Source organism: Silurus aristotelis (genome assembly GCF_946808225.1).
Source record: "Silurus aristotelis genome assembly, chromosome: 23".
Classification (NCBI taxonomy): Eukaryota; Metazoa; Chordata; class Actinopteri; order Siluriformes; family Siluridae; genus Silurus; species Silurus aristotelis.
In genome coordinates this window covers 16,484,993-16,501,332 of record NC_139596.1, presented here as the reverse complement: position 1 = coordinate 16,501,332, position 16,340 = coordinate 16,484,993, and the positions used below count along the sequence as shown (strand labels likewise).

The 16,340-nt window shown below is 38.8% G+C and overlaps 1 protein-coding gene across 3 annotated transcripts in view; it reads right to left on the bottom strand.

Annotated features, from left to right (window-relative positions):
• Positions 1 to 7,516: 7,516 nt before the first annotated feature.
• rtn4r (reticulon 4 receptor) overlaps positions 7,517 to 16,340 on the bottom strand; it is a 96,883-nt gene continuing 88,059 nt past the window's right edge. For 2 of the 3 annotated variants that reach the window (XM_083527413.1, XM_083527414.1), the window contains exon 2: positions 7,517 to 9,665. In XM_083527413.1, coding sequence (XP_083383539.1) covers positions 8,278 to 9,665 — 1,388 coding nt within the window. In that variant the 3' untranslated portion in view covers positions 7,517 to 8,277. Of the gene's footprint in view, positions 10,010 to 10,410; positions 13,938 to 16,340 lie in introns of those variants that run through there. The other variant, XM_083527415.1, reaches the window with a different exon arrangement.

Below are 16,340 nucleotides of genomic sequence, written 5' to 3'. Positions count from 1 at the left end.
GCACTAAGTTTTCATATATATATATATATATATATATATATATATATATATATATATATATATATATATATATATATATATATATATATGAAAACTTAGTGCACTTTATTTATTTATATATATATATATATATAGTGTGTGTATGTATATATAAATAAATAAATATATGCAGTGGAACCTTGACACTCGTGACCTCGATAGTTGACGACTTTTCATATGAAAGCGGGCTATAAGTAACTCTCCAAAAATCTGATAGTTCGTGAAAAAGCGTGAGCGGCTCGAAAGTTCGGAGAAACGTTTTTTTTTAGTTTGTACTAATAAATTACATTACATTAGTTTGAAAAAACATTTTATAGTTGTATTATTCATTTAAAGTAGTAAATAAACAACTTTAAATAGTTACATTTGATTTTAAAATTTACAATTCCCCTTGAAAAAGGTTCCCCTTTTGCTCTTAAAACAGTTTTGACTCATCAAACATTTAACAACATGAACTTCTTCAGCAGTTTGAGCTACAGGAACTCGTCTGTTGGATCGGACCACACGGACCAGCCTTCGCTCCCCACGTGCATCAATGAGCCTCGGCCGCCCACGACCCTGTCGCCGGTTCACCACTCTTCCTTCCTTGGAGCACTTTTGATAGATACTGACCACTGCAGACCAGGAACATCCCACAAGAGCTGCAGTTTTGCAGATGCTCTGATGTCTAGACATCACAATTTGGCACTAGTCAAACTCAAATCAAAATCAAATCCTTACCGTGTGCCATAAAGAACAAATTGTATGTACAGTATATATACTATTATATTATACTGTATATATACATGTCTTATGAAAAACATTTAAATTCTGGCCTGTAAAGTAACATTGTCAGGAAACAAAATGAATTCAAAATCATTGAAGAACCAAATTCTGCAATCAGCTAAATCTTCACCACGATGATGCTTAGACTGTATGAGTTTCAAATGTTAGACATTTTTATAGTTTTGCTAACTGTTGCCCATGCTGTAAAATGTTTAATGGTCCTTACTACAATTACCATTACAAACTCTACTCCTTAAACAACTAAAATCATTGTCCAATGGTTTCCTTTACACTGGTTTCCATTGTGTACATCATTAAATCATCATCATCAAAGTAAATGAAAACTTACTGAATTCTGGCTGCTCAGTCGCTGTCCAGTAGTTACCAAAGGGGTTTTATTAGACCTTTATAGTATCTAATAGTTGTAACCAATATAAGACAACAAATTACCAGTAGAGACACACAGGGACCATTACAGTTTTCATTACAAAACAAATACGTTTTTGTTTAAATTAGTAAGAAATAAAATTTTTGTATTTAAACAGTATTTCAAATATTGTGGTGTGACATTAGGCTTTATTACTATTTAAGATCTAGAAGACCAGTTTCGGGATAAAGATTGGACTTTTTTGTATTGGTTCGAATTTGTCTTCAACGTCTTGCAATTTGCACTGGGCCTTGTCTCAATCTCTGGCATTTGGGCTCCCTGAATTTCTTTTTTGGTGAAAGTGAATTGTCAATTGTTTTTGCATGAATAGTGTTTGGCAAGAAGTAATTACTTCTTCTGGAAAACAGCGTAATTGTTGGCTCAGTGCTCAAATTGAAGCCAACAGGTTGAAGTAATGTGTTGACCTTTAAAATGGTTTTCTGTCTTAGTATTGACTCTCTTATTTCGTTTTCATTTAGACTCGAAATTGTCTACACTTCGACCCTCTTAAAACTTGCACTCCAGTAGTAGCCTTGGACCTGTGTTTGACTTGACAATAGTGGACTGTCTACACTCCAACTTGACCTATGGTACATATTGGACTTTCACAAGTTTTTAGTTGTTGGTCCAAACTTTTACGTTTTAAGATATAGTTGGGAATATTTATCAAAATGTGACTTTTTTGATGTCTTAAGAGATTTTAGACCAAAGCGGGTTGAGAAGAAAAGTACCATAATATCATATAGAAAGTTTATTATTAATTTGTATTACAATTATAATTACAATCACCGTTATTTATTAATAATAAAATAATAAATGTGTGTGTGTGTGTGTGTGTATATATATATATATATATATATATATATATATATATATATATATATATATATATATTCTAAACCCTTCCAGGCCTTTATAAGTGCTGCTCTATCTCAAGATAGAGTCCCATAAGACCAAGCAAAAGTGGCTAAATGTAGAGGACAGGGACTTGAGCCATGGCCAGATTTGACAAAGCAGTGGGTCATCATCCGCAAACAATGAGCATAGCACAGCAAGGCATGCCATCTGTTTCAGGGAGTGGAAAGGAGAAGAGCCCAGGCCGTCACAGTGTGTTTTCTATGTGTACATGAGCTTATGAAGGCGTTTCTGCTGGAGACTGAGACACAATCCAAAACTGGGAAAATAACAAGTGTGAAAAGGAAAGATAGGGTGTTGTTTCAGGTTGACTGAGAAACGCATGAAAAAGGAAGAGACAAACGAACAAACTCTGTTTTGCCAAGTGGCCTCATTTCTCGGAATGTTTGAAAAAGCATTTCATGAAGAGTATGGTGAAACATTCAGGTAACTTAGTGAAAATGTGGTTTAGATTTCCCATGCAAGGAGCATCTACACAGCAGTGGTGTAATTAAATTCCAGTGTTGGAAAAAAAACCTGCTGTTTTGAATGGTTTGGATTGTTAAATTTGACACAGCAGGGCTGAAACAAAGTGCACAATCGCTAGTAAAAGTACTGATCAGACTAAAGTCAGATCCAAATAACTCGGTCAAATTTTCTTTAATGAGCAATAACACAGGAGGATGGAAAGGGAATTTGCTACCAATGCCAGTTTTGTCCCTACATCAGATCAGTCTACATGGACTTCAACTCATAAGTGGAAATCTGATCCTTTTTTTTTTGCTGATGCAGACAAAAACAAACTATTGGTTGTTAATTGGTTTGATTTAGCCAAGTTCGAACACATCAGCAACATTTATAAAAATTAATCAAACATAATGAGGTATTTGATTGAGGTAAAATTAGCCTAGTTGACCAGTCTTTTCCTCAATGTGCAATGTAAATTGATACTACTACTTCTACTTTTCTTTAAGCTTCTCCCATTAGGGGGCGCCACAGCAGATCATCAGTATTCTTGATCCGCATGTTTGATTTTGCATGTTTTTACGCTGGATGCCCTTCGTAACGCAACCCTCCCCATTTATCCGGGCTTGGGACCGGCACTAAGAGTGCACTGGCTTGTGCAACCCTAATGGCTGAGGTCGGTTCCCTGACCGGTGATCGAACCTGGGCCATGGCGGTGAGAGCGCTGAATCCTAACCACTAGACCACCAGGAAACCTTAAATTGATGAAGGTCTTTAAAATCCCCACCAAATTTATCATTTATTTCTGCAAAACTGATATTTTATTATATTTCTATATATTTTCTATATTCCTATATTTCTTTGTATATATACAGTACAGACCAAAAGTTTGGCTATGAAAATTGTAGATTCACACTAAAGGCATCAAAACTATGAATGAACACATGTGGAATTATATATGGAATTATATACATAACAAAAAAGTGTGAAACAACTGAAAAATGTCATATTCTAGGTTCTTCAAAGTAGCCACCTTTTGCTTTGATTACTGCTTTGCACACTCTTGGCATTCTCTTGATGAGCTTTAAGAGGTAGTCACCTGAAATGGTCTTCCAACAGTCTTGAAGGAGTTCCCCGAGAGATGCTTGGCACTTGTTGGCCCTTTTGCCTTCACTCTGCGGTCCAGCTCGCCCCTAAACCATCTCGATTGGGTTCAGGTCCGGTGACTGTGGAGGCCAGGTCATCTGGTGCAGCACCCCATCACTCTCCTTCTTGGTCAAATAGCCCTTGATGCCTTCAGTGTGACTCTACAATTTACATAGTCATGAAAATAAAGAAAACTCTTTAAATGAGAAGGTGTGTCCAAACTTTTGGTCTGTACTGTATGTACAGTATATGTTGATAAACAAAGAAAAGTTTTTTGACTCAATATTCTATAAATAGATAAAATATGTATTAAATATTTAAAATCTTTATTAATCTTAATATAATTATTAAGTACCAGTTAAAAATCGATCAATGAGGCGTTTTTTAAATTTTTATTTATTTTTTTTTTTTTGCAGTTATGAGCAGACAGACCGGCCCATCCTTCATTAATACACTATTTCTTTTGGCATAAATAAATGTCTATAGTTTTATTTATGACTAATTTTACTCTATAAATTTGTCTTGCCTCACTTTCTTGATCTTTTTACTATTTTTTGATGATTGCTAAAAGTATAAAATGATAAGGTTTGTCAGCAATTTTCCCTGACTACAGTAAACCATTTGGTAAATATATATTTTGTTCGGACCAAGAATTACATTAATACGCAGTCTAAAACGTAGATTCACACACACCCTCAGGAGCATTAGCTGGACATAAACTATAAGTACAAATGTTTGTGGACACCTGAGCAGAAGATTGGTATGTGTTTTTTGAGCCTCCCATTCCACATTTTCTGCCTCGATAAGCTCCACTCTTCTCTGAAGATGTTCCACTAGATTCTGGAGTGTACTTGTTGCGATTTGTGGAGGTTTATTTTGCCACATTAGGAAAGTCAAGAGTAGGAGGCCTGGGGTGCAGTCAGTGTTCCAATTCATCCCAAAGGCTTTCAATAGGGATGAGTTTAGAGCTTTATAGCAGGCTTTCACTTTTCAAAATCTTTGTCCTTTGACAAATCCCTGTGAAGCATATTTTTATGGAGCTGGTTTGTGCACAACTCATTGTCATACTGGAACACGTTTGAGTCTCTTAATGGAAAATGTACTGCTACTGCATTCGAAGATATCCTATACAATTGTTTTGCTAAATTTGAAGTTTGGGGAAGAACCACAAATGGCTGGAAAAGACAAGTGTCCCAACACTTTTGTTGATATAGTGTATGAGTAGACCTTCTTTTCCCAGTGTACAGGATTTTCCCTGAAAACCATTTTTTTTAGTAAAGGCTCACACTACACAAAAATCTATTCAACTGAAGCTTAATTAATGCCTCACAATTAATGTGGTGTGCTGATAATTCCGAAGCCGCCATTTAATCATCAGCAGATTGAGAGAAACGAGCGGTTTTAATGTGTCTAAATTCTGACCTGTGCATCCATTTTTTGAACGGGCTCCATTTTTCTCCATCAATCATGTACAAATTCTGCTGATTAAAACGAACTCTCGAACGTCCACTTGAATAGAACATCTCTCGAAATGACGATAACTGGCAATATCGTGCTGAGAGGAAAAGGCATAATGAAAATCGCCAGACATTAGGCATGCTAGTAATGATGTGTGCTAAATAATGCTAAATAAATTCACATAAATGTCATAATTATGCTTACTTAAGACCTTGAGTGCCAGGTGCGGGCAATTTTGTCTGCGGGAAATGGAGGTTCTTTATTAAATTTGGTGCTAAAGAGCCACCATTGTCACATCTAGATACTCACTTGGGGTCTCAAGTGTGTTTCAATAATTTTTTTGTAATAACCAAAGAGCTCAATTCACTATCAAAGACAAGAAGCTAATTAGTTTAGTCAGATGCTGGGTGATGATTCGTTAGAAATGAGGAACTAGAAGCCCTGAAAAGCTTAATGAATCCCTGAGTTGCGTAGGTCTACGTATATAAATATTGCCTTGTATTTTTTAAGTTAATTCATGTAAATTAAATTGAATTGAATTGAGTAATTACAGAGCCTGTAAAAGTTTGGAAACACTGAGTCTTTTATGGTTCCTTTTGTTTCTATTGAACAAACTGGGTAAAAGGCAAAAACACACAAGAATTGGACAGTAAATGAGTGGAAGAAGGTTATGTGGAGTCCAAATGTGACATTTCTTGCTCTAACAAAAGATGAAGAGAGAAGATGTTATCAGACTGCCCCACCCCTACAGTCAAACATGGAGGTGGAGACTTGTTTTGGAGTAAAATAAGGTTGGAGATTTATGCCAGGTGTAAGAAATCCTGAACCAACATGCCTCCGTGAAGTGTCATCATTTAATGGCCTGCCCAGTCACTGCACTTAAATCTCACTGAACTGCTCTGGGATGAACTGGATCACAAGGTCAAAGAGAAATCTCCAACTAATGAAGGTGTTTTACGAGAGGCATGGCAAAGCACTCCAGCTGAATATTTGGAGAAACTAATTGTGTGTACAGCTGTTCTTTATGCTAATGGAGGATTATTGAATGAAAATAAAGTGGAACATCATTTATATAAAACATCATTTATATATTTGTTTGGTCAAATTCAATCGTCATGCTGTTACATTACCAAGTTTTTTTGCATATAAACATTAGGAACATATGTGCCTCTCAAGAACCATAAAAAATTTCTCAGACTTCTCTCACTGTATCGCATTAGACTTTTAAACTCTCAAATCAGTGGGTGAAAATTCTTCTGTTATTATCATTTCAATAGAAACAGCATACACAATGACTCGGAAAGTGGATGAGCCTTATATTCCAAGTCTAACAATAAACGTGATTTATTCAATGAAAAATCTTTTTGATGAAAATCTTTTTTCTAGGAGGTTTTCCTTTAACATTTATGGGAGGAGTCTACAGTTTTGAGATGGTGGATCTTACAAAGAACTATGACCAAAGGATCATGCTGTAGCTGAATTGATTTGCAATTTAAAATTGATATCTAGACCTGACATTTCAGGTACACTCATCTGCACCTTATTGCAGATCAGTTTAATATTTTAGGACACTAGTTATTTAAACTCATATTTTTAGAGCTTCCGTAGTAAACATCAGAACTTCTAAAGCTGATAATATACGATATTTATCTAGACACCTTTCAAGCTAGCACAGAGATATTGGTATAAAAGTTGGTTTGTTTTTTATTCAATACATTTGACGTACTTGCTAATGATACTATAGAAAAATAACTTTTATCACCAGTCCATAAAGAGTGAAATTGTACTGGAAAATTGACTTGTTTGTTCAGAACATTTCACTCTGCACACACACTATTTCAAGTACTCCTATTGTGAAGTATACATTCTGCTTGCATCGCTCTCAGTCAATACCAAGTCTCGTTTTTTTCGGTTTTCTCTTCTTGATCTCGTGTTTACCGAGTTCCTGCTGTTTGCCGATCATATGATCGATCGTTTTTGACTTTGAGTCACTCTTTATTCACGTTTTGGATTCGTCTTTTAACTATACGGTGGTCATGGAAACTCATATTGTGCTACATCATGCCACCTCATCAACAGGACATTACTGGTGTATGACTTCATTAGCATTTCTGTTCAGAGTGCTGTAATGAACCTAATTCTAAACACAATGAAGCACATCAAAATAAACATTTGTTCTTTTTCTCCCTTCCTTGAAATTGTATCTGTTGCTTCAGTCACGATATCATGATTTGATGATAAGGGCTTCTAATGACAGTGTTTCGGTAATTACATGTAAATGTTTTTTTCTGATTTATGAGAGTGCATAATAATAAAAGCGGCTATACAAAAGGAGATATTTTATTTGTAATATATTTATGCTTGTACACCAGTAAAATAAAATGCATATCTATAATTCCATCGCAATCTCAGTGAACAGTTAGACAGCATTCCGTTGACGATCGCCACCTGTAAAAATCATGTCGTGACGCAGACCGAATGCCGCATGTTTCAGGGAGAAATTATATCTTTACATTTTATCTTTACAGAAATACTTATAAACATTAAAAAAAAAAACATAACAGTATCGAACAAATGTATCACTCTTTGAAGAATAACACTGGCAACGGAAATCTTCGTCTTGCACCTTCGACATTCTTGTGTGCTTTCGGCTTTCTGGGACCTTTCTATGCATTTTATACTTTTTTACGTGTGGTTTTTTTTTTTTCAGTAGTCACTTTCTGGTCAGTGTAAGCTTTTGCAGGTAAAAGGAAAGAGGACTCTCTCTGCGGTGTTGCTTAAACACGGCACATTTAAAGTTACATAGAACGAACATTTGGGCACTGAGTTTTTATATACATTAAATCATATGGGTTTGTGGTTTGGTTGGTTTTTTTTTTGTTTGTTTGTTTGTTTGTTTTTTTGTAAAGGCATCCATTTCTTTAAATGTGTCTTTAGCTTTTGAATTTGTTCATTCTCAACCGTGCAGGTTAACCTTGCAACTCATTTGACAGTCTAATTTATCTGTAACTCTAGGTTACCCAAAGTATTTTTTGTGCCATTGTCATGAGCAAAACTGATCCGGGAATTTGGTCCTTTTTAAACTAAGACACGGTTAAGGACAACCAAAACATGGGAAAAAACAAAAGGCCCAATCCTCTACGAGTAGATCCATGGCTCTTCAGACATGACTGGTCTGATTTAGGCTTTTTCGAGCACTTTTTTTTCTTTTTCGCTGGTGCTGTCGAGGGTTCCATATCCAACAGCTCTGGGTTGAGTTTGTCCAAGGACTGATCGAGGTTGTTGGAAAGGGTTGCCAGCGGCCCGTCGTTGAGACTTACTCCTTGTTTGCTGCGTGTGTCGTTCTTTATCCGTTCTGTTTCTAGGACCTTTGTTTTCGAGATGTTCTCCTTCTCCTTCTGTGGGTTGTTTGTGATTTGGCGGCTGTTGTAAGATGAAGGGTCGGGAAGAGTTTTGCTGGAAATGATGGAGGATTTATCGTTATCTGAAAGGCAGCATCTTGGAATACTCTCTCCCATGGGGTCATCAAAGGACAAAAACTTTCCAGAGTGAGGGTTGGTGTCAAGGCATCCTTCCAGGTCGTTGCTTTTAAGTCGTTTCAAGTCCTTCCCTACAAGAGTAACCGGAAGGTGGCATTCGAGATCAGAGCTGGAGCCTTTGAAGCGTTTGAACCAATCCCAGAGAGGCCTGGCTCGGCAGTCGCAAATCCACTGGTTGCCGTTAAGCCGTAAATACTGGAGCGAAACTAATGGTTCCATTGTCTCACCACTCAACATAGTGAGATTGTTGTAAAACAGGAACAGGGTGGTCAGATTTCCAAGGTCGTTGAAAGCCCGCTGCTGTATGTAAACAATCCGGTTTTGATGCAGGAGCAAGCGGTCAAGGTGGATCAACCCCCTTAACATGTGGTCCATGACCACTTTGATCTTGTTGTTGTGCAGGAACAGGTGAGTAAGGTTGGCCAGATCCACAAAAGTGTCATCGTGCAGGGCTAGAAGGTTGTTGTCCTGTAAATACAGGTACTGAAGGGAGTAGAGTCCACGGAACACCCCGATAGGGAGTTCAGACAGTCCACACCTGTGCAGGTGCAAAATGCGCAGCTTGTTCAGACCACGAAACGCAGAGGGACTGATGATCCGAAGGTTGCTGTTGTCACCGATATCCAGTTCTTCCAGTCTCTCCAGGCCATAGAAGGCCCCAGACTCAATGTGGCTGATATTGTTGGAGTACATCCAAAGGACAGTGAGGTTATGCACCGAGCTAAAGCTGGTGGAACGGACCACTGTGAGCTTGTTGCTCTGGAGGAATATCCGCTGGCTACGGACAGGGATTTCGGTAGGAATAGAGAAAAGGCCTTGCTGCTGACAGGCCACGGTTGGTTTCGGCTCACTGTAGCATACACACTTTGCCGGGCAGCCGTTCAACACTGGAACAACATTCAGCCAAAGCACCAGGAAGAAGAGTCTGCCTCCTGAGGAAATAGGACAAAGAACAATAGGTCAGTTTGTGTATTTGTTAGCATTTTTGTATTGTGTGTTATCTCAATAAACATCAATCATTCTTTACACAAACTGATGCTTTATGCCTAAAAATATTTACTTAATTCATAGGGGTGACCCTGCGCTCCGACACCCGTTTCTAACATTGGATATGCAAAGAAAGAATTTCACTGTGCGGTACAGGGTTTCTGCAGGGTCTTAAAAAGTTTAAAACAAAATGTTACCCTTTGAAAAGTCTTAAATTCGTTGTTATAGGCCTTAAATCATATTAAACCTATTTAAATTTCCTGAAGTCCACGTACCGATACCTCTAATGCTTACGGAATGTTTTTGTTTGTTAGTTTCCTTAGTGTTCTTTCTTTCGCTGGTTCGAATGTAATTTCCTGTATTAAAACCACAAATGAGACCAACATGCAACAGCCAGTCAGCTTTCTGTTAATGGCATTAATCTCTTTTGGATTGTATCACAGACGTAAAACAGATTGGATTTTTTAGCTATGGGGAAGTGCAAGTTTAGCAATAAGTAGGTATAGGTCTTAAATTTTATTCTTAATGGTCTTAAAAAGCTTCTAAAATCAATTTTACATTTGAAACCTGCAGAAACTTTGCTGTAAAGTATAAATCACCTATATTTCTTAATTGTAAACAAAAAAAGTTGTATTCAACAATTTTCGTTAATCGGATCATTAACGTTTAAAAATATTTACATCGGCACACTCTAAATTTGCCTGTCTACACAGAAAAGCACCAATTCTGACTCGGATTTGGTAACAGCCTTCAAATTTGTTACAATTATTCGCTTTACGGCACAACATTTTTCAAATTGCCGGCTGTAGCGTTCCAGTTAGAAAAGCACTACCAGCAGAGATCTTTGCCTTGGGACCCATTCCCATCTATCAGCCAGTGCAAGCATGAGGACCCAGGCAATTGGGAGTGCTGATAAATTAAACACAGAAGTGGGCCTGGCACAAAATTAGCTGGCACTAAGAAGAGCAGTGGAACTAATCAGATTCCTGTGTGGCAAAAGGGACATTTTAGTCTGTCCGAGGAATGATGAGTGCTTTGATGGGGCTGCTCATGATTTTGGTGGCTTGCTCAGTCAGGGTTGTAAAATATATTGTAATTGCCCCGATGACATTGAGGTTCTGGAGTGCTGAATTAAGATAAGACGGTCTGGGAGTGAATAATCGGAGAAATCGATGTATTAAAAAATTCTGTAAAATTAATATAATATCAGTCGCTATAGTAACCAGGAAATGATGCCAATCCATCACTATGTTGTATTACAGAGGACTGAACAAAAAAACACAGAAAATATGAATGTTGAATAAAATGTTTTAAATGGCATGAAAATACATTTTGCCAGTTTATTATACACAGCCCGTATCAGCTAATGGGCAGAAAAAGTACAATGTGTTGAATTTGAGATAGAAACATCGCCTGGTTTCTAGCATCTTGCCAGCCCTCAGCTCATCTCTGTTTGTCCCTCCATCCTGTAGCTTGTTAAATGGAGCTTGCTTGAGGCTTGACAGCAATTCTGTGCTACACTTTCCCTCAAAACCTGTCTTCCCGCGTTCCTTCTTTCACTCCCTTTTCTCCCTCATCCCCTCTCCCGTCAGCCTCCACTGCCGGAAAGCTGTCAGGCTTTCGCTCTTTCTGCTTCACAGCGGATAAAAATATTCCATTGCCAGGCTGTTCTACATTAGCCTCCGTGAATCCATCAGGCCTAGTTTTTTTTTCTCCGCTAGTCATTAGCAGACTGTGGACACCCTTACACAAAGCAGAGCCAAGATGTGTTTTCAAAGCTCCCTTTTTCTTTTTGCCTAAGCCGCTCAGGCTAACCTGCACGCGGCCTTTCTTGCCTTTTATCTAGTTAGTTTTAATAGAGTTTCTTGAAATGTCATCCGCTGTCCTCCAATTATTTTAGAGCACCGTTTGGTCTCCTGGACAGCCACAAATCCATACCCTTTTCGCTTAGTCACCGTTGATCATAAAAAGGGCATTTGATTGACAACAGTCACATGTTCCTTTTATGTGCCATCCTGTTTTCCTCCTAGCCACTTCTTTTGCTGATCTCCATGATATCCGTTCAGCATTCATACTCAGGATAAGGAGAGTCTTGCATAGACTAGTCAACTAAAACATTCACAATTTGGAAGCTGTCGAATAGAAAAACAGCAAAGCAGATGGTAAAGATGGCAAGCAAAGTATATTTTATTGCTCTGTCAAATGACTAAGCTAAATCTACGTTCAAACAAACAAGATAATAATGATGCAAAACTTTGTTGACACCTAAGCGCAAGATCCATACATGATTGCGAACATCCTATTTATATTCCTATTTATATTTAGTCCCAATTTTGAAACTTTCAAACCTTCATTGATAAAGGTGAGGTGAGAAGGCCTGGGTTGCAATCAGGGTTCCAATTCATGCCTCTCAAACACTGTTGTAAACATTGCATCCTCTAATTCAGTTGTGCTCACACTTTTTCAAAAGATTTTTCTAAATGATCTACCTATGTATGTTTGTATATGTATATAAATGAATAAATAAATATATTTCTGCAGCATTGAAGGTGCACAATGGCCTCCAACATCTGTAAATGGAAGAAGTTTGTAACCACCAGGACTCTTCCTACACCAAACTGAGCGATCAGGGTCGAAGGGCCTTAGTCAGGGAGATGACTGAGAACCCGAAGGTCACTCTGACAAAGCTCCAGCATTGCTCTGTGAAGAGAGGAGAACTTTCCAGAAGAACAAGCATCTCTGCAGCAAACCATCAATCAGGCCTGTATGGTAGAGTGGCTGGACAGAATCCACTCCTCAGTAAAATTTACATGCCCACCTGGAGTTTGTCTAAAGGCACCTTGAAGGACTTTCAGACCATAAGAAACAAATATTGAACTCTTTGGCCTGAATGCCAAACGTCATGTCTAGAGGAAACCAGGCACCGCTCATCACCTGGCCAATACCATCCCTACGGTGAAGCATGGTGGTGGCAGCATCATGCTGTGGGGATGTATTTCAATGGCAGGAACTGGAAGACTGGTCATGATTGAGGGAAAGATGAATGCAGCAATGTACAGAGCCATTGCTGGGCCTTTAAGAAAGGCCCTTAACCCTCATTTGTATGAGATCACTGTAAGTTGGTCTGGATAAGAGCATCTGCCAATGTTGTAAAATCAAAATCCACATTTTCAGCCTATCAAGTATTAACACCAGTATAATTCAATTAAACCTTTCTCTTTACCTATGGAATGATAGATCAATAGTCTTTTTTTAATTTTCTGATCACCTAGCAAAAATTTGTAGCCCAAACTCTAGGATAGTTCTCAAGAATAAACATTTAATCCTGCATCTAATAATGGAATTGCTGTCTAGAATAACAACCTTGAGCACTGTTCCGGTCTGAAAAAATTAAACTTTGATTTGCCTTTTGAGCTTTTCTCTAATTACAAAAACAACACAACACAATGACCCTTCCCCCCCCCCAACTCCACAGCTTCCACATTTCACTCTGCGGAAGAGCGAGTCGGTATTCTCGAGGGACGAGACTATTAGGATGCCTCTTAGCATGACGAGGACCTCTCCGACTCGTTACAGGAGAGGAAGACGAAACGGCGGTACTCAGCTTTGCAGGAAATGCATCGATTGCTGTTTCTTATACTGTTTTCATTGCAAAAAAAAAAAATCCTGATAAAAGAATTTCAGACAGATGAGCACTGTACCACAGATGGACCAGGATGAAGAAGAAAAAAAGTCAAACAATTCTCTGGCATTTTCAATTCAATTATTTGTGAGGACAACAAAAAGAGGAACACTACAGAGCAGGCACTTGAGATAACTGTGAGTGGAGAGAAAGGAAGAGAGAAAGAAAAGAGGGAGAGGGGAAGGGAGGAAGCTTGTTGACTTTGAGCAGTGAAGTGTGGCAATCCTTTGCTGCCATGTTCATTTGCATGTGTCCCTGCAGAGTGCAGGGTGAATACAGAGGCATTTCCGAGTTTATCTCCAACTCACGGCCATAGCACACGGCCTGCCCATTTTTTAACCGCTATTGCCACCGGGGGCATGTCGTGAAGGGGACAATACATGCCCTGTGGGACTCTGGGCATTATTGATCATGTTGGGAATGAACAACGGCTTGCAGATGAGCCATAATGGGCTAAAATACAGAGAACAAAAAAAGCACTGAGCTCGTTTAGGGTTGATCGCTTCTAATAGACGAGTAAAAAAAAAACTAAAAACGTTGCCCGGACATAAGTGAATTATACACTATCCTCCACTCGTTTTGGAAGATATTCTAGATTTTGGAGTGTGCTTGTGGAGATGTATGAAACTTATTCAGCTACAAGGCTGTTGAAGTTAGGTACAAATGTAGGTCTAGTGAGAAGGCCTGTGGTGGAGTAAGCGTTCAAATTAATTTTGTTCAATAGGGTTGAGCTCAGAGCTCTAGAGATTTAGATCTTTTAGTGCAACCCATATTAAGCAGATCTTCGCAGAGTTGGCTTTGTGAATAGGAACATTGTTATGCTGGAACACTTTTTGTTCCCCTAGTTCATGTAAAGAAAAAATTTTATACTACCACCTCCAAAGACATCCAATGCAATGTTTCTCCAACTTTGTGGTACCAGTTTAGGAAAGAACCACGTGACCGCCACTATACTATATGAACACATAGTTAACACATAGTTAAAAACGATATGAACAAATAGTCATACTGTATGATCCAAGTACCATGAAAGCATGGGACATAAACACCAGGTGAATATAATGCAGAACATAGCACTTGGCCATAAAAGCATATAACTGCCACTGACCCTTTCCTTGCCTCTCTTTCCTCAACCATGGACCTCCTCTGCCCCATGACTACTAAACCCAAGAAGACTTCTTGTCCCACCTTCTGGCTGTCAGAAATTTTGTGCAGCAATCGACAAAAACTTAAATTAGCGGAGAGGAAGTAGAAAAAATCCCATCTTGACGCATCTTACTGTGTACTCCTGACCAAATTTTCTTCTGATGTGGCTTCTGCTAAGACTGGTTTCTATAAGGAAAAGCTTGAGGCTTTGCACAAGACCCTCATAAGCTCCACAACATTTTCATTTTAACTACTTACCCCTCCCGCTTCATCCTTTCTCACTGCTGAAGACTTTGCCACCTTCTATGATAACCTTCTATGATAAGATTGAGGAAATCTGCCAGACCTTCACTTCCTCCCCAACAATGCCTACATTACACAACCAGGAATCCCCTACTTCTTTGTTGTTAAGTTTCTCATCCATAGCGGAAGAAAAGATACTGCAATTCATCCAATTTTTGCAATTCCACCACCTGCCCTCTAGATCCAATCCCTTCAACTACACTTCAGACCATCTCACAAGACCTCCTGCCATTCATCTTCACGATCATCAATGGGTCCTTATCTGGCAATTTGCCAACTACCTTCAAGCAAGCGAGGGTTATTCCCATCCTGAAGAAACCTGCTCTGAATCCATCGGACATCAACAACTACAGACTACTCACTTCTCTCCTTTCTTTATATAACTCTAAAACACACTGTTTTTAAAGCAAATGTCTGTCTATCACTCACAGAACAACCTCCATGATCCAAACCAGTCTGGCTTCAAAAGCGACACATTCCACTGCATGCTGCTCATCCTCCTAGACCTTACAGAAGCATTTGAAACAGTCAACCATAAGGCTCTCGTGTCTACATGCAGGAGCCTCTGTATCTGGAAAGCAGCATGGGAATGGTTTGCTTCCTACCTGGAAAGGTAGGAATACCAGGTAATATGGGGGTTCGACATCTGCCCCAGGCAGACTGTCCCCTGGTGTCCAACAAGGGTCAGTACTTGGTCCTCTCCTTTTCTTCCTCTATACCACTGCTCGCAACATTGGGGTAACTTTGGACAATCAACTGTCTTTCTCCTTACATGTTGCTAATGTGGTGTTTGTTATCCTCTAGAACTGCTCGCCTGGTTCCACCTTCTCTCAGAGCAAGAGGTAAGTATACTTCAAGGCTGTTCTCTGTTCTGAAACCAAGGTTGTGTAATGAATTTCCCCTAGATGTCCGAACAGCAAACAGTGTCACTGGCTATTTTTGAGCAATGAGTGAGAGACAGAGTTGTAGGCTGATTAATCTGAAGTTTGTACTCTAGCGTACCAGTGTAGATTTATTTATTGAAAAATTCTCTAAGCACTTTTGTACGTCGCTGTGGACAAGGGTGCCTGCTAAATGCCATAAATGTAAATATAACTGAAATGCTAATAAAAGCATATGTCAAACAAGTGTCAGTTAAAGGCAAATGATCATAAACATATACGGACATAATGCTTTATTTAGTTCTATTTGACTCTAGTAACATTTATTCATTCATTCATTCATTCATTCATTCATTTTCTCCCGCTTATCCGTAATTCGGGTCGCAGGGGCAGCAGTCTAAGCAGGCCCCGCCTTCGACTGCTGCCCAAATCCCCACAGGTGGAATCTCCTGCAGGTGGTGAGCCCACGGGAAGACTCTAGTAACATACGACACAAATATGACTTTAAACCCATTTTACAAAAACACCATGTTAGACCCACATGACCATGTAAGTAAAAACAGGATGTTGTTAAGACTTTTTAGTTGTTAAAGTATAATTAAACAGTA